Raw genomic sequence first — 18,344 nt, 5'->3', positions numbered from 1 at the left:
ACACACACACACGCCCAAACAGTCGTCTGGGTGCCTTTAAATCAGTGAAGCATTGCCGGCCAAGGGCCATGAAAGGAGCAGAACTACCTCAACAAGCTAGAGGGCAAAAACAGTTCTGTGTGTGTGTGTGTGTGCATGTGTGTGCGTGCATGTGTGTGTGTGTGTGTGTATGTTCAAAGCACGGCAATTTACCATCCACCTTGCACAACATTATTTTTCTCTCAGGAACACCAATCATTGCCATGTCCTTTCTCTTTGACTCAGAATCACCCACAAACTCTCTATCACCGATGCACACACACACACACACACACACACACCACACACACACACACACACACACACACACCACACACACACACACACACACACACACACACTGTAAAAAGTAAAAGGGCTTCAAGGAGTCCTTAGGGTTTCCTGGAGGAACCCCTTGAACCTTCACGGATATTTCCGCAAACAGAAGTGTTGCATCGCTGCACGCAGCAGGAGCTGGTTCATGTCGAGGCCAAACCCCCGAGGCTGGCAGAAGCTACATGAGGCTCAACCAGTTGTGAAGACATATTGTTGCTGAACATAACTCATTTCAATGGCTTCTTTGACAGGGAGAGTCTAGATAAGGTGCGAGTGTTTTCCAGCACTTTGTTTGACTCGCAGATTCACAATAAGTCTTTTGAAAGTTGCGGAAACTACTGTAACTCAAAACACAGGTCTGTTTTACTTTGGTGTTTACAATGAACTAACATAGATAAACCCTCAAAATACCTGTAAGACTTGTTAAGTCATGTCAGTCCTTATATGAAAAGCTCAGAGCTGCAACGATTAATCGATGAATCGATTAGTTGTCAACTATTAAATTAATCGGCAACTATTTTGATAATTGATTAATCGGTTTGAGTCATTTTTTAAGAAAAATAAGTCAAAATTCTCTGATTCCAGCTTCTTAAATGTAAATATTTTCTGGTTTCTTTACTCCTCTATGACAGTAAACTGAATATCTTTGAGTTGTGGACAAAACAAGACATTTGAGGACGTCATCTTGGGCTTTGGGAAACACTGATCCACATTTTTCACCATTTTCTGACATTTTATAGACCAAACAACTAATCAATTAATCAAGAAAATAATCGACAGATTAATCGACAATGAAAATAATCGTTAGCTGCAGCCCTAAAAAGCTCAATCAATCAATTTCAGAGTGAAAAAATTTCTTCTGTCCAATCAGTCAAAATGCAAAATGCAAAATGAATTTTTTAACATTTATTTATGCAGAGAACTCTTCATCACCTGGATGCTGCCCAGTATAACAGCAAGAGCAGCTGGTTATGTGCCTTGCTCAAGGGCAACTCAATGGTAGTTGTTGAGGCAGAGGAGCGCGTTGAACCAGCAACCTTCTGGCCACAGATCTACTATCTATCCTGCTGTCTCCCCCATTTCAGTTCTGGGCCGGTGTGTCTAACCCACGAAGGATTTCAAGGGGAAACCATGGACAAAATTTTCATCCACTTAGACTAAAATAGATCGGCCATTACTGCCTCCCTGCTGCTGAATTCATTTACAGTTTCGCCTGCGGTTAAATCTGCCATTTGGTGGACACTTGTATCCGAAGTGACTTACAGTACCATGGGTGCAGACATTTATAGCATGGGTGGCTCCACTGGGAATGGGAGTGCCACGCTCGACACACAAGAGCATGTTTTCATATCATCGCTGTCGGACAGAAACCTTGTATCTCCACAAATATCCACTTCTCAAGAACTAAGAAAAACAGCCTTGTCTTGAGCTTGACCACCATGCATTTTGATTATATTCAAATGGGGTTTTAAATGGGTTCCATAAGCTCAAGTGTTGTAGATCCTTCAACTGAAATGAAAACATGAAAATCATCAAAACTGGATATTATACAAGGTTTTCACATGACAACAGCAATATGTGGCTTGTGTGTCTTATATGTAACAAGTTTTAAGTAATAGCAGCTTATTAATGGAGATTCATCATGACAGAAAGCTCGGGGAATTACTGGCTTTTTGGATGTCGACACGTTCTCAAAATATAAATATATCGTTAAAATGTATGCTTTCATAACAGCTGAAACTTTTAAAAACAGACATCCGAGGTGTTTAGGTAACACTTTATTCCTGAGCAACTTACAGTGAGCGCAACAGCGTACTTAGATAACAGACTCTATTCAGGGAAACTAGATAATAGACAATACTGATCGTTTGTGACCTGAACAGTATCTGTGCAGAATGTTTAGACTACTGCTTTACAAATCTGAGATAGGCACACACACAATAGATTAAATCACTGCAGTTAGGGAAGACAACACACAATCACACATACCACACGCACACACACACACACACACACACACACACACACACACAGAAAATATGCACATCCGGCCTACGCAGGCCCTGCGTTACATAACACAAGAAGACATGTTCCAAGGGGCGGAAAGAGCAGCTGAACACCCTGAGCAAGACATGTGGCCTGACACACTGAATCTACTGTGGTACATAGGAGACACACACACACACACACACACACACACACACACACGCTCACACAAGTGATAACCTCGAGGCTTTTAAAATAGCAAACTTTCCTCACGTTCATCGATGACGCGGACACACACATCATCATTTAGGCCGTACTAGAAACAAGAGTCTAATGAGACAAAGTCTCATTAGAGAACATGTAAATGTGACGAAGTGAAAGTGCTCCAAACTGTGTTAAGGTGCTAGTCGCGGGTAAATTAATCATAAAGTAAATTGTGAATACAGCTGCCAGTTGTCATGTAAAGTCATTGTAACGCATTGTAACATGGAAGCTCTAGTCTGTAAGGTGAAATTTTGACTTAAAGGAAGAAAATAAGTGGTGAATTTTAATTTTTATGCAACTGCCAGTCTTGGATCAGACTGGTATTAGTAGAGAATTAAAGGCCGGGCTTAGATCTTCAGTTTATACAACGAGCCTCAGGTTTGAGGACTGCTAACAGCCGGAGTAAGGCACTTAGCTTTAGTTTGCCGAGCTTCAACTGTTGGATTTAGAGACGCAATTGAAAGCTAATCAAGAGCAACACAAATATATGCTCTCTCTCCCTTTCTCTCTCTCTCAGCAGAAAATGATGTCAGCAAAACACCATCATTATCTCATTCTACCAATATAGCAGGCCACACTAACAACAATGGGGCTTATCAGAGTTTATTAGCAGCAGTGGCTCTCACCCTGGTGATTATGCAGTGATTTTGGGCGGGGTCATGCAACGATTTACAGAATATGAAAAAATATAATTTTGCTTGTCCACTGACAACATTCGTCTATAATTATCTAACATGCTTAATCGCAGGAGAACTGCTGAAATGCCTGCTGAAACCAAATCATTTGGACACCTATATCCTTGTAATTAAGTTGCTGGTTCAAATCCAAGTCTAACTTTTTACAATCAAAGGCAATGACACGACTTGGACTCCAGCTTTGAGTTAGACCGATATCTGGGCTTGTGGCCTTAAATGTAGCTCTAAGCCGGCTGATCTTTAATCTCTCGGTTGATCTCCCGCTGACTTTAATCACTGAGTTCAATGAATTTCTGTTTGTAGACTGGTTGTTGTGCAAAGCTTTATGAGTGTAGAAAATGCAATCCTACAGTAGTAGCCACTGTAAAATCCCTCTCCATACATTGATCCTGCATCTTTCCTGGGTTAGTACTGCATGTTAATGTTATACTGTAGAATCAAGTGAGTGTATTGTAACATGAAACTCTACTGTTTCTGAACCAGTAACCTGATCAATCCTTACAACATCTAAGAGCTGAAAAGAGAAGAAAACTGTACTTTCCAAAAAAAAAAAGCCAAAGTCAAAGTAAAAACACTTGAAAGCTTTGACTGAACTGCTGCCTGAACTTTATAGGTCTGGTGAATGGAAACTTGATAACTGATACTTCTACTTCTACTACTACTACGACTGCAACTAGTACTAATGACAATAAAAGGATTAGATAATAAAATCCACCCACAGCAGAAGCTCTGGGCCAGCAGCGACCTTCTCGTTCCTGACAGTAACATTTGGATGATAATTACACCTCAGACGTATTTACGGAGCCAAAAATGTTGACACACTCCTCCAGCCTGTAAACAAATCTGACTCAGGTTCTTAAGACTGCAGAGCAAGCTGGAAGAAATGTAGTTTACATAACAGGAGGATAACCGTGCTCTCATCTACAGTCTCTCCTCTCCTCCTGGAAAAATCCATCTAATGTCTCCAATAGTACAGACACAGACAGATAGGTCACATAATGTCCACCTACATATTGCGGAGTATGCCATTATTTCATGCTTAAGTGTGTATTATCTATGGCCGAATAGGATACAAGCCAAATAACCCTAATGGGAATTAATTACTGTAGTACTCCTATAGTAAATTTCAGAAAGATACTGTACAAATATCCAGAAAAACAAGTCCCTAGTTAGAATATTATATCATGGGAGATAAACAACCATAAATAAAAGTATGACATGTCACTGTAAACTCACTACTGAGTACCACAGACACACTGTAAATCCCTATAGAAATATTCTAAGATTATTAAATTATAGCAGTGTCATAATAGATAAACAAATACCACACAGTATAAAAAGGTCACTCTGAATCCCTATAGGGATATAGGCTATTATAGGAATATTATAGTGATTTTCAGATTGTGTCATGTTTTTGTAGCCGCGGCTCGGAAACAATTATCAAGTAGCCGAGCTACCAGAAGCCAAGACTTCTGGTAGACATACCGTTTAATGCAAGTTAATATATACACTGGTTTTAATACAGTTTAGGCCTGTAGCCTAATCTGCACCCTCCCCATAACGAGCTGCGTCAAGCCACCCACACCTAGCCATAATAAATCAGGAAGCTAAGCGATTTTGCCTTCAAAATAAAAGCGTGACTGTGTCACTAGGGAGAATGATGCATGAAATACAGTAGCGTATAGAGAACAACAACAATGATATCAAAATAGAAACAAAAATAGATACTATAAGGATTATACTGCATTAGGCCTATTATGCATATTTCCCGGTGAAAGAATGTCCAGCGGATGATTAAATTTAACTTCATAAAAATAATCTTTAAAGGCTTGCTTTTATTTAATGACTCTAATTATTGTTTTAGACTTCCCTTTTTGTGACACTTTTTGCCTAAATAAAGATTAGGCTATTATTACATTCTTATTAATATTACTATCTAAAATAGCTGTGGCACAATTGTTCCAGAGTAAGATACGCACTGAAATGCCCTAAGTTTGTAATACATAAAGGCTTATAGAGATTTCACACTCAAACATAAACATACCAGGCAACTTGGGAGGATGTCCATTGTCTTGTAAAAATCTATTTTAAACCATGGCAGTGGCTCAGTTTTTACTCAAGGGAATAAGGCTTTTATTTTTGAAATTGTGACCGGAAGCAGTATGTCTTCATTCTGTCAGGCTTGACACTGGTTATATACCGCTGTTGTTGCCTGTAATATGCGCGTAGCGGGATCAATATGGTGACAATGAAGGCTCGGTGCAGGCCGCTGGTGTGGCAACACTGAACCGAGTCCGGTTCCCCGTGCATGAACAATAACCGAGTCTTTGAATCCTTTATTTCAATCCACTGTTTTCTAGTAAAGGTCCACCGCCTTTTAACCCGCAGAATAGATGAAAGACCGATGATGTGTCAAACGATTCCCAGCCTTTGTGCCACTGCGATAAAAACATACCACCACCCAGACTGACGATATCTGCCCTCCACATATCATCTCAGAAAACAGATCACACAAAATAACATTCGGTTTCAAATATCTAACGACCAGGGAAAATAGAGAGGGGGGGGGGAATGAAGTATGCGGTTGAAATGTGAGGCTGCGTCTCTCCCGTTATGACCGAGGCATCATTTTTCAGCCTCCGACGCGATGCTGGGAAAAGCAAATTCTCTTCTTTGCTCCGTCTGTTCTCATCTGATTCGGACAAATCCACATGAAAGCCAAATAATAAAAAAAATGCTCACCTTCACGCAGCTTGTCCGCAGTGTTTTCGATTCAAAGCGTGTGCGGCTGTCATCTGCTGTGTGTAACAAGGCGGATAGTCCTTGACGTTTGGGATATTGTGTTGTGCTCGCGACTGCAGGGCAGACAGCGGCATTGCATCGCAGGATGGGCTGGGCCGGTGCCGTACGTCAGCCTGAGGTCACTGCTTGGTCCCAGACTGGAGGGTTTAACTCTGGGATGGGATGGGATGTGTGTCAAGGAGGAGGAAATGTGCTCATTGTTATCTCAGCAAGTCATCTAGGGCAGTGATTCTCAACCTTTTTCATATCAAGGACCCTAATTTAGTCCACAGTAGAGCCACGGACCCCCATTTGATGAGATTTTGTCTCTCGGACCCAAATCTGAGAATATTTCTATTATTAGATATGATTTTGTCCAGAATTCCAATGACTATCTGTATTGTAGGCAGAGAGATAACAGTGAAAGTATCATCAAAATAGTCATTCTTCTGCATTCTCTAATTGTGTTAACTTCTTGTAACTGAAATAATGGTAAGTTTAAGAATTCATCAGTTTGCTGGGGACCCCCTGGAACCACCTCAAGGACCCCAGGTGGTCCCCGGACCCCACGTTGAGAACCACTGATCTAGGGGTCCAGTTTTGCCTCACGGAAAAGCTCATTGGAGATCTAAATCTAGGAATATTGGTTGGAATGCAGTGTCAGTAAAAGGTGTTGTCCCAAACTAGACACACAGATGGGTTAAAATGACAGATCCTGCAGTGTATTGCTCATTTGAGGTCTTGGAAATAAAATCCTGGACAGAAGGTTTCTTCTCCTGAATTATTCTCTGCACTTTCTCCAGTCCATACACCTCCTCTTTTCATGAAATTTCCTGACAGATCTTGTGATAAATTCAGACAAAAATGCCCTTGTTTGTGATTTTAATGGTTCCCATACACCGACATACTGACAAACCCGATGATGCCCTCAAAAAAATAATTTTATCTCTCTAGCAGAGTCTGCTGGGTTCAGTCGGACCCACATCAACACCTTAGATTTTGTTTTGATATTCCAAGACCAAACCATCTCTGCCGACCATTTTCATCACTTTTTTTTAATGTGTTTTGTATGCTTTATGCTTGACTCCATTTATTTCATCCACCTCACAAAAAAGCTCCCTCTGTTACCTGAGCAATCCTGCTGTTAATAAACCAGTCAACAGTTTATCAGAGTATATTAGATTCTGTGAAACTTTAATGATCCCTGTGGGGAAAATTAATCATTGCTGCAGCAGAAAATGGTCTATAGATAAAAATAGAGCAGGTGATTGAAGAAAACATAGCAATTCATTGCAACAAAAGAACATACTGAGGTTCAAACAACAAATACATTAAAAAATGAGAGTAAATCACTTAAATATAATTTTCACCACAACAATTTTAAATCAATTTGTTGATTTAAGTAATAACTTTAAGAACATGATTTGTCCAGCTTCTCAAAAATAAGTGAGAAACAAAGATGAAGATACAGCATCTTCTTTGACACAATTAAAGGTTAGAAGTCAAAATGTGCATCACTTGCTGTTCACATTATCAGGTACAGAAATGTGTCCAGACATGCAAATGTGAATTGTGAGCTATTCAGACCACACTCAACCCTGTTTCCCATCTTATAATTAAAATGCACCTTGTTTGGTCCGGTTATTTTAATATAATGTCTACCATAATGGGAATACATCTACGGCCCTGTCCATTGATTGCTATCTCTGGGACCTCGGATGAGTCAGGTCGTTTAAATTCTCTGCAAAAAGAAATTATTCATTTCACATCTTTACTAGCCAGATGTCGCCTTCTCCTACAGTGGAAATCTCCTAACCCTCCCTCTGTTTCACAGTGGCCCAAAGACACTGTGTTTTTTCTCAAACTTGAGAAAATTAAATATACAATGAGAGGATATACTGAGATATACTAAGTTTTTTCACAAATGGCAACCTTTTTTTTTTATCATACTTTACAGACTTGCAGGTCCTGCTGGTCTAAGGGCTGGTTTGTTAAATTCTGTTATGTATACTCTTCAATCTTACTGAGCCAGGGTGGGGTGTGTGAATGTTGGTGTGTTTGGGTTCTTGGGGTTTTGTATTTTTGCTGTTTTTTCTTTTGTTCTTCTTTCTTTCATGTGTCTTTTATATAATGTGAGTGTTCCTTACTGTCATTTTTCTTTTCTATGGTAAAAATTCTAAAATGTACACCCACATCATTGTTATGTCGTTTAATACTGTTTTCAATAAAAATATTTTGCAAAAAAAAAAAAATGCACCTTGGTTCTCACACTGACTGTAAACAAGCCACTTGGAAAATCAGAGCACAAGACACATACAGCGAAGGTAGAAGTGCATCAACCAGCCTGAAAGATGGCATTAACTATTATAATCAGTCTGTAGCTGTGATCAAGTCTGTGTACCTCTCCAGTTTTAAACAATGGAAAACTGTCACTAAATCAGATTCTGTCACTTCCTTTGGAATTCATCACTTTAGCTGGGAAGCTTTTATCACATTTTCCATTGAGGAAGTATAGACAACATGAGATTACAGTTATCCAGTGTGCAGCACCATCTGCTGACAAACCTGTAACCTCAACCCGGTCAAATCAGGAAGTCTCACAGGTTTTAATCCCAATCCACTGCAGGAATCCTCTGCCTACTCTTTTTTACCGCTTCCACGCCATAATTACTGAAAGAATTACTACCTGCCTGAGGCCCATATACCCACTTACTGTTGTAAATAATTGGCTCTCCTCTGGCACTGTTACGGATTCATTCAAAGTAACAGTTAACAAAAGTGTACAGTTTTCTCTCTCGCATTAATACTAGGAAAAGTCACAGCAGAGTAGTTTGCGTACTTTCTTAATTCACACAATATCTGTGACCTCCTCCACTCTGGCCTCAGACAGCACAGCTCTAGTCAAACACATGACCTGCTGTCAGCCACCAACCTGAGCGGATTCTCTCTTGATGTAAACACAGCCTCCCATTCTGTTGATCATGACTTGGGTTATTCAGAAAATCTCACTGGCCATCTGCCGTTTGACACTTATGTCTAGAGTTCCATGACTGCGTTTTACGTTTTTTAGCAGTAAGATTGAGCTAGTTTTAAGTTTTCCTCAGTTTCTCATTGTAACCCATCTATTCTACCCAAACATGCACACAAGACTACCAACTTCCTTTGTAAATGTACAAAGGAGTTTCACTATAGAATGAGATATCTACAATTGAAAAAATTAAGTTAGAATATAATAGCAGTGGATTTTATGTGATCATCTCTTTTCATACAATATTGTAATGCAATGCAATGTAAGTAATAACCTTTAGATCAACAGAAATATATTAATTATTATATTATATTCATTGTTATATTATTATCTTCAATTATCTTATCTTTTTATCTATATACCGTTCTTTGATGCAGCAATGATTCATTTTTCCCACTCGTCTCCATTGCATCCATGATTCCTGGGGATGCGAGCAAAAATAAAAGTATTGAAGGTTGCATGTGTACCTTCCAAATGTAGATTAAGTCATCATCTTTTTAATAACAGGATTGGCCAGGCTTCAGGTTATAACAACTAAATTATCAAATAGAAATAGTAAAAGTAATATAACATTGGATGGGGTTATGAAAACCTATGCATGAATCAGTGGGATTGAGACAAAAATTGTTCCCACAATAAATAGCTTGGTTTTGCTTTTGTCCCTTGTATAAGATGAGCTCCATCTACTGGTTATGTTCTGTTATTGCATAGACAAGTACCATAGATCATTGGTTCTCAACGTGGGGTCCGGGGACCACCAGGGGTCCTTGAGGGGGTTCCAGGGGGTCCCCAGCAAATTGATGAATTATTAAACCAGCATTATTTCATTTACAAGAAGTTAACACAATTAGAGAATGTAGAAGAATGACTGTTTTGATCATAGTTTCTCTGTTATCTCTCTCCCTACAATACAGATAGTCATTGGATTCTGGACAAAATCATATCTAACAATAAAAATATTCTCAGATTTGGGTCTGAGAGACAAAATCTCATCAAATGGGGGTCCGTGGCCCTAATGTGGACTAACTTAGGGTCCTTGATATGAAAAAGGTTGAGAATCACTGCCATAGATGTCAAAGTTATAGAAGAACACCTTCTCCATAGTTCTCCAAGGCTGCTGCTGTAATGCATGTAAAGGATGTAAGATGCATGATGGAGGACTTCATGACCACCATTCCAAACTGTTTTCAATGGCTGGATAGAAAACGTTCTCTGGGTCCATATTGTAGGAACTCAACCAGTAACCATTTGATTACTACTGCCCAAAACATTGTAAATATTAAAATTCATTAAATATTTCCAATCTTTGGACTTCTGTGGTAGAGTTATTTTGTCAAATATGGATAACTGATAGGGCCTTAACCCCAGAAAGTATGGTCAGCACTTCTGAGAAAGCACAAGAAAGGTCAAAATTATGCTTATTGGAATCAGTGTTATTTATTTGAGATTAATGTTGTCTCTCGTGTGTGTGTGTGTGTGTGTGTGCGTGTGCGTGTGCGTGTGTGTGTGTGTGTGTGTGTGTGTGTGCGTGTGCGTGTGCGTGTGCGTCCTATCAGTCAAATGGTTCTGACTGCCACTAGATGGCATTACCTGCATTAAAATCAATGCTGACTTGACACTAGGCAGCCAAAACTTGAATAATACTGTGATAGAGCTACAGTAAATTGTTGATGATGAAAAATAATTGTAACCAACCAGAGATGGGTAATGAATAATCACCAACAGCCAGTGGTGGAAGAAGTAATCTGATCTTTTACTCAAGTAAAAGTACCAATACAGCAATGTAAAAATACTCCATTACAAGTAAAAGTCCTGCATGAAAAATCCTACTTAAGTAAAAGTACATAAACATTAGCAGCAAAATGTAGTTAAAGTATTAAAGTAAGTAGTGGTTTGGTCCCTCTGACTGATATTTTATTATATATGACATCATTAGATTATTAATACTGAAGCATCAGTGTGTAAGCAGCATGTTACTGTTGGAGCTGCTGGAGGTGGAGCTAGTTTGAACTACTTTATATACAGTTAGCTAGTTTAGTCCAGTGGTTCGGGCCCCTCCAAAGGGTCACCAGATAAATCCGAGGGGTCGTGAGATGATTAATGGGAGAGGAAAGAAGAAAAAACAAACTTCTGATACACAAATCTGTTTTTGGACTTTTTCTCTAATCTTTGATTTTTGCTGAAATATTGGATCATTTGAACATTTATTGAAATGAAACCATGTGAGGTTTAGAGGGAAAAATCACTATTTGGTGGAGCTGTTAACAACTCATAGACATCTGAAATGTGACCCGACTACACACTGCTTTTTGTAAGACGTCAAAAGCCAAAAAGGTTGGAAACCACTGGTTTAATCTTTAACAATGTGTTGTATTTTAAAAGCTTGTTATATTATCCATTGTGTCAAATCTCCATCTGAAAAGTAACTAAAGCTGTCAAATAAATGTAGTGGAGTAGAAAGTACAATATTTCCCTCTGAAATGTAATGGAGTGGAAGTATAAAGTAGCATCAAATGGAAATACTCAAGTAAAGTACAAGTATCTCAAAATTGTACATAAGTACAGTACTTGAGTAAATGTACTTAGTTACTTTCCACCACTGCCAACAGCCTACTCTGTCGTATTTAGTTTTCGTTTTTAGATATAGATATTGTATAGTGAGATTTTTAGGTCCAAGTGCAGACAGGTCAAATAGGCCCAGCAGTTCCAAATAATGAAGGGTGTTTGTCGTCAGGGAGTGCCAGGAGGATGGGATTTACTGCATCAGAAACTTCATACAGTGTCGGGTAAGTTGACCCTACCTGAACCGCACACTAAATGCAGGGGTGTTCTTAACATTACACAAGGGTAGGCGACTGCCTGAAGGCCCCAAATGAGACAAGAATAGCACAAATATGAACTTATTTTAAATCAATTTAAAGGAAATGTACTTATTGAAAATAAATCATATAGTAGTAGTGGGCTATTCCACCTACATTCTAGTGCAATATCTTTGAAAGCTTTTTTTCATCAAAGAATCAACTGTTGCTAGTGTTTGCTGCTAGCAGTATTACCACTACCTCCAAGCTCAATGAGCTCTAGTGAAGCAAACATCCAGCAATGGTGGTGAGTGTGCTGCCAACTGATGCTCAGAGCCAAGGGCAAGTAAACATTAGAAATAATAGTAATAATGATGAAGATGAGGATGATGATGACCAGAATCAAAACATGATGAGTGACACCATGTTAGTATCATTCTTTTCTCACTCAGGAGAGATCAGCGTCAGTGTTTTTGTCAACGCACAAAACTTTGCTCAACCCCAACTTGAAGGTAATATATAGAAACGATGGACTGAAAAGCGTGAAGGTTGGGATTCAGGAGGCCCCATGCTCGCCGTTGTCTAGGATCCCCAAAACACTAAGTCCACCTCTGTTGACGGTTATACTCATGTGGCATCAACGCAGCATAACCAACAGGCCACCCTGCTTTCCACTTCCACTATGAACTCAATAGGCTATTGCAAGCATAGCAGCTGCCTTAATAGCAGCATCTATTTACTCATCATGAAGTATCCACATTTGCTTGCCAAAATATTGTTGAGTTAGAGAAGAGGAATTCCCTGACTGACCCAAGCATGTGATTAACCTGGGGTGGGGCGGAGTTTTTGTCATGTATTTTATCATGTGTTTTATGTGCTTTTGTCATGTTTTTATGTTATATTATGCTTGTGGTCCCTGTTGTTAATGTTATGAGCATACCAAGACAAATTCCTTACAACTAAGGTTGTATGGCAATAAAGTATTGAACCTTTAATCTAGAATCTTGAATGCATCCATATTATAGAATATTGATGCCCTATTCTTTTGGTACATTTAGATCTATTCAACAGCTCTAACCTATTAACTGAATTAGACATTTTTTTTCCAAAAGCAGCTTTTCACTGAACACCTATGATGATTAATCCAGCCCCTTTACTTCCACCTGTTTCCAATCAGCCCATTAGAAAGAGAGAGCAGTGATTGGCTGTCAAACCAGGTTAAAGTAACTGTACCAGTGTTTTCTGCTATTGAACCAGTGTGGAAGGACAGTTGTGGTTGTGTGTGTCAGCTGGAGATCGATAGAGGCTTTTTGGTTTACATCTGATCATAGCTCTGGCTGCCATGGGATTTGTCCTACGGTAATTTTCAAAGCGCTATTCTATAATTCATGTGGAGGTATTTGGAGTATCTAGAATGATTTTCTTATGTGACTGAGGCTATTTGGTCTAAATTTCAGTGTCTTGTCTAGGGTGGTGCTGCTGTCTTTGCTAGCTGTTGGAGGACTTCATGCAAGCAGTAAACGTAAGATCAATGCATGTGATTTAAATTGTCTGGCTTAAAACCTCACATCTCAAAATCCTATTAAATAAAATGAGAAACTGACTTTTATATTGACAATCATGCATCTGAAGTACTAACCCTAACCCAAATATGGAGATGAGTAGTAACATTTTGTGCCTAAAACTTTAAAATTTGCATCTGATTGCAGCTTACCATGGTGGCTTTGAGTCCTACTTTGAAAAGCCTGGTGCCAATCCACAGAGTAGTTCAGGATACCAGCCTGACGACAGTGGCTCTGATAAATCCTTAAGTAGCTTCCAGCCGCTTACTGCTAGTTATGGATCATATTCGGGTTCTATCAATAGTTATGGCCCCAGTGACTTTTTGAGTAGTTTGTCAAATGACAACACAGCTGTTGCCAAGCCCAGCTTTGGAAGTGATGGCTTCTCTGCTCAAAATGGAATGGATTCCCTTAAAAGTTCTGGATACTTTGCCCAGTCAGGTTCTTATCCTAGTTGGGATGGTGGATACAACCAAGGGGAAAATGTTGCCACTTACGAACCCCAGCAGGTGCCTAACTACCAGCCCAAGCAGCAGCCTCCGGTGCCTAGTTACCAGCCTCAGTTGCCTAGCTACCAGCCCATGCCCCAGCCTCAGGTGCTGAGCTACCAGCCCAAGCAGCCCCAGCCTCAGGTGCCGAGCTACCAGCCCAAGCAGCAGCCCCAGGTTCCTAGCTACCAGCCCATGCCCCAGCCTCAGGTGCCTAGTTACCAGCCTCAGTTGCCTAGCTACCAGCCCCAGCCTCAGGTGCCTAGCTACCAGCCCAAGCACCAGCCTCAGGTGCCTAGTTACCAGCCTCAGGTGCCTAGCTACCAGCCCAAGCAGCCCCAGCCTCAGGTGCCGAGCTACCAGCCCAAGCAGCAGCCTCAGGTGCCTAGCTACCAGCCCATGCCCCAGCCTCAGGTGCCTAGTTACCAGCCTCAGTTGCCTAGCTACCAGCCCCAGCCTCAGGTGCCTAGCTACCAGCCCAAGCACCAGCCTCAGGTGCCTAGCTACCAGCCCATGCCCCAGCCTCAGGTGCCTAGTTACCAGCCTCAGTTGCCTAGCTACCAGCCCCAGCCTCAGGTGCCTAGCTACCAGCCCAAGCACCAGCCTCAGGTGCCTAGTTACCAGCCTCAGGTGCCTAGCTACCGGCCCAAGCACCAGCCTCAGGTGCCTAGCTACCAGCCACAGGTGCCTAGTTACCAGCCTCAGGTGCCTACCTACCAGCCTCAGGTGCCTAGCTACCGACCAAAGCACCAACCTCAGGTGCCTAGCTACCAAACTCTGCCTCAGGGGCCCCAGGTGCCTAAGTATCAAGCTGAGCCTAAACTGCATGAGAGACAACGTTTTCAACCAAGGTCCCATGGGCCTAGCTACCAGCCCAAGCCCCAGCCTCAGGTGCCTAGCTACCAGACCAAGATTCAGGTGCCGAGCTACCAGCCCAAGCAGCCCCAGGTGCCGAGCTACCAGCCCAAGCAGCCCCAGGTGCCGAGCTACCAGCCCAAGCAGCCCCAGCCCCAGGTGCCGAGCTACCAGCCCAAGCAGCCCCAGCCTCAGGTGCCGAGCTACCAGCCCAAGCAGCCCCAGCCTCAGGTGCCGAGCTACCAGCCCAAGCAGCCCCAGCCTCAGGTGCCGAGCTACCAGCCCAAGCAGCCCCAGCCTCAGGTGCCGAGCTACCAGCCCAAGCAGCCCCAGCCTCAGGTGCCTAGCTACCAGCCCAAGCAGCCAAGCTACCAGCCCAAGCAGCCAAGCTACCAGCCCCAGGTGCCAAGCTACCAGCCCAAGCAGCCCCAGGTGCCGAGCTACCAGCCCAAGCAGCCCCAGGTGCCGAGCTACCAGCCCAAGCAGCCCCAGCCCCAGGTGCCGAGCTACCAGCCCAAGCAGCCGCAGCCCCAGGTGCCGAGCTACCAGCCCAAGCAGCCCCAGGTGCCGAGCTACCAGCCCAAGCAGCCCCAGGTGCCGAGCTACCAGCCCAAGCAGCCCCAGGTGCCGAGCTACCAGCCCAAGCAGCCCCAGGTGCCGAGCTACCAGCCCAAGCAGCCCCAGGTGCCGAGCTACCAGCCCAAGCAGCCCCAGGTGCCGAGCTACCAGCCCAAGCAGCCCCAGGTGCCGAGCTACCAGCCCAAGCAGCCCCAGCCCCAGGTGCCGAGCTACCAGCCCAAGCAGCCCCAGCCCCAGGTGCCGAGCTACCAGCCCAAGCAGCCCCAGCCCCAGGTGCCGAGCTACCAGCCCAAGCAGCCCCAGCCCCAGGTGCCGAGCTACCAGCCCAAGCAGCCCCAGCCCCAGGTGCCGAGCTACCAGCCCAAGCAGCCCCAGCCCCAGGTGCCGAGCTACCAGCCCAAGCAGCCCCAGCCCCAGGTGCCGAGCTACCAGCCCAAGCAGCCCCAGCCCCAGGTGCCGAGCTACCAGCCCAAGCAGCCCCAGGTGCCGAGCTACCAGCCCAAGCAGCCCCAGGTGCCGAGCTACCAGCCCAAGCAGCCCCAGGTGCCGAGCTACCAGCCCAAGCAGCCCCAGCCCCAGGTGCCGAGCTACCAGCCCAAGCAGCCCCAGCCCCAGGTGCCGAGCTACCAGCCCAAGCAGCCCCAGCCCCAGGTGCCGAGCTACCAGCCCAAGCAGCCCCAGCCCCAGGTGCCGAGCTACCAGCCCAAGCAGCCCCAGGTGCCGAGCTACCAGCCCAAGCAGCCCCAGCCCCAGGTGCCGAGCTACCAGCCCCAGGTGCCGAGCTACCAGCCCAAGCAGCCCCAGGTTCCAAGCTAGCAGCCTGCCTCCAACAATTTTGGTTCTTATTCCACTTCTGCCCAGACTGAAGTGGATGCAAACAGGTGGGTTATTTTTCCTTGTCTCAGACTTAAAAATGTTTTCTTCAGTTCAATGTCTGAATATTTTTCTGGCTCTAACCCTATGCATTTACCTCTCTGCAGATTCCAGTTAATTAAACCACTGACTGCTCTTGTCTTTTCAGACCCTACACCATCTGAAGTGCTTCAAAGACTGCCTTCAACTGATGGGGCCAAGTTGAATTTCACCTTGCATGGTGATGGTCTTTTGGGAAAATAAAATGCATTTGTTTCTACTTGAGTGTGGGACCTCACTTTCTACCTCATTTAGCTAGCAAATACTGAGGAGGCCATGTGATCAATGATTAGAACCTGCTCTATGGTCCAAGTAACTGCTTGGATATGGCATTTACTATACATGGGATGGGGATGCCACTGAATTCCAGTTATGCCCTGGCATAGTTGGGTCTGCAACTGAAGATCATAGTGGGTCTCAGCTGCTTTCACAGGAGGATGCTGTAGAACAAGCACATCCTTTGCACACAAATATTCTTGGGACATGAGCACTAAAATAAAGGTCAATATTGCAAGTACATTGAAACTAAGCTTTTTTTTTTTTTAAGCTTTGTTTGACATTAGTGCACTATAATCACCACTTGGTGTTGGGCTAGTTTTTGATGCGGCTTGCTTAAGAACAACCTTGACTTGGTTACGGAATTGTCTAATACTGCTTTTCAGTTCACATGGTAATGAAAGTGGATATATATGAACTTCCTCATGAAATGTGGCTTCCAGGTTGACTTTGGTAACTTTTAATTCAAAACTAGTGAACAACTCCTGTATCCTAAATGCTTGCAGTAGGCTATAGCATATCTCTGGTACTCAGTTGTAAAACTTGGTTTAAAGTTTTTTTTTTTTTTATATTTTTTTTCTCCTATGGTATGACGTTCTACACGGAAAGTTGTATCTCACTAAAATTACTGGATTGCTAAATTTTTCACGAGGTCCAAAAGGCCCTGTACCGACCAAGGAGGTTTTACCGACAGACCGTCTCCACTTGTACATGAACCTCAGAGCGTGATGACGTAGCACAAACCTACGGTATTCGCGTCTCTGCCTCGACAACCATCTGATCCGCACTAGGTAGCTCTGACGCTGCCTTCAAGTGTCCTCTCGTAAACTCCTACTTCCCAATATTGGCACTCATACGACTTGTTGCACATTAAGTGCTTTTGGTCGGAAGAGATAACAGAACGGACCCTGTAGTTTTTTTTTTTTTTTTTTTAAATCGTTTTGTGCTGCAGCACAGCCAAGAGAAGATATGCAGAGTGAAAATATAATCAACAAAGCTACGTATTTACTTAAAATGCATCACTTCTTGAAAAATAAAAATAGCCTACGTCACATTTAGACCTTTAGATAGGCAACCATGTAACAGGTGATTTCACTTAGGCTATTAGCACACCTTCAATCAGAGAGGAGGAACTAATCAGTGAAACCTGCTGCTGTAGTCCTTGGTTGGAATGAAAACAAACTACACTATGGGAGTAACTATTGTCATAGCAAATCCTGTCTCTCCAAGTTGTATTTGCTTCTTTGTTGGGCCGTTCATGCAGGGGCATCAATTCAATAAATCCTAAGGTATGGCATCTGATATCATGTGCAACCAAAACTTTTGACTAAATTCATGGCGAAAGTGGTGGCAATAAGCCTACTCATAAGACTAGATAGCTATTTGGCCCTTGTTATTTTTAGATCTGGTTTATAAATTAATTTCTGGCAATTTTGCTTGATCTTTGCTCTTACTTAATTTAGCCTATTTAACTTAGCCTATAGTTAAAGTCAAAAGAAGCTGAAGAACGGGATGGCATCTTGTTATTACAGCTTGGAAGTGTCTTGTTGGAATGCCCACATCGAAAATAATTTTAATTTATGAATTTAAAATCACCAGGAACAAACTACAGCAGATAGGCCTATCGCTCGTTTTTCATAGAGTTGATGATATTATTGTGAATACGACTGATCATTTTGATCTGGACTGCCATCATTGGTGGATTCGCTTCCATATTTTCCACCTGTGTTGACACACTTCTGCAATTCGTGATGCCAAGTGGGAAT

The 18,344-nt window shown here is 42.7% G+C and overlaps 1 protein-coding gene across 1 annotated transcript; it reads left to right on the top strand.

The window, feature by feature from the left end:
- Positions 1–13,869: 13,869 nt before the first annotated feature.
- LOC139665447 (uncharacterized) lies at positions 13,870–16,206 on the top strand. The gene is made up of 3 exons (XM_071544456.1): positions 13,870–14,247; positions 14,284–14,934; positions 16,123–16,206. Exons 1-3 carry the CDS (start codon positions 13,870–13,872, stop codon positions 16,204–16,206), a joined length of 1,113 nt encoding a protein of 370 aa, XP_071400557.1.
- The last annotated feature ends 2,138 nt before the right edge of the window (positions 16,207–18,344 follow it).

The sequence above is a fragment of the Centroberyx affinis genome, unplaced genomic scaffold (genome assembly GCF_046629955.1).
Source record: "Centroberyx affinis isolate AG114_WGS23_722 - 3 ecotype Tasmania unplaced genomic scaffold, CSIRO-AGI_Caff_v1 ptg004590l_1, whole genome shotgun sequence".
NCBI classification, from domain to species: domain Eukaryota; kingdom Metazoa; phylum Chordata; class Actinopteri; order Beryciformes; family Berycidae; genus Centroberyx; species Centroberyx affinis.
Note: the sequence above shows the minus strand (reverse complement) of the source record. Positions and strands in the feature narration are given on the sequence as shown.

Coding starts and splice junctions, on each gene's coding strand:
- LOC139665447 (XM_071544456.1), top strand. CDS start 13,870: ATGGATTCCCTTAAAAGTTCTGGATACTTTGCCCAGTCAGGTTCTTAT. Junction 14,248..14,283: donor AGCCCAAGCACCAGCCTCAG/GTGCCTAGTTAC, acceptor CCTAGCTACCAG/CCCAAGCAGCCCCAGCCTCA. Junction 14,935..16,122: donor ACCAGCCCAAGCAGCCCCAG/GTGCCGAGCTAC, acceptor CCGAGCTACCAG/CCCAAGCAGCCCCAGCCCCA.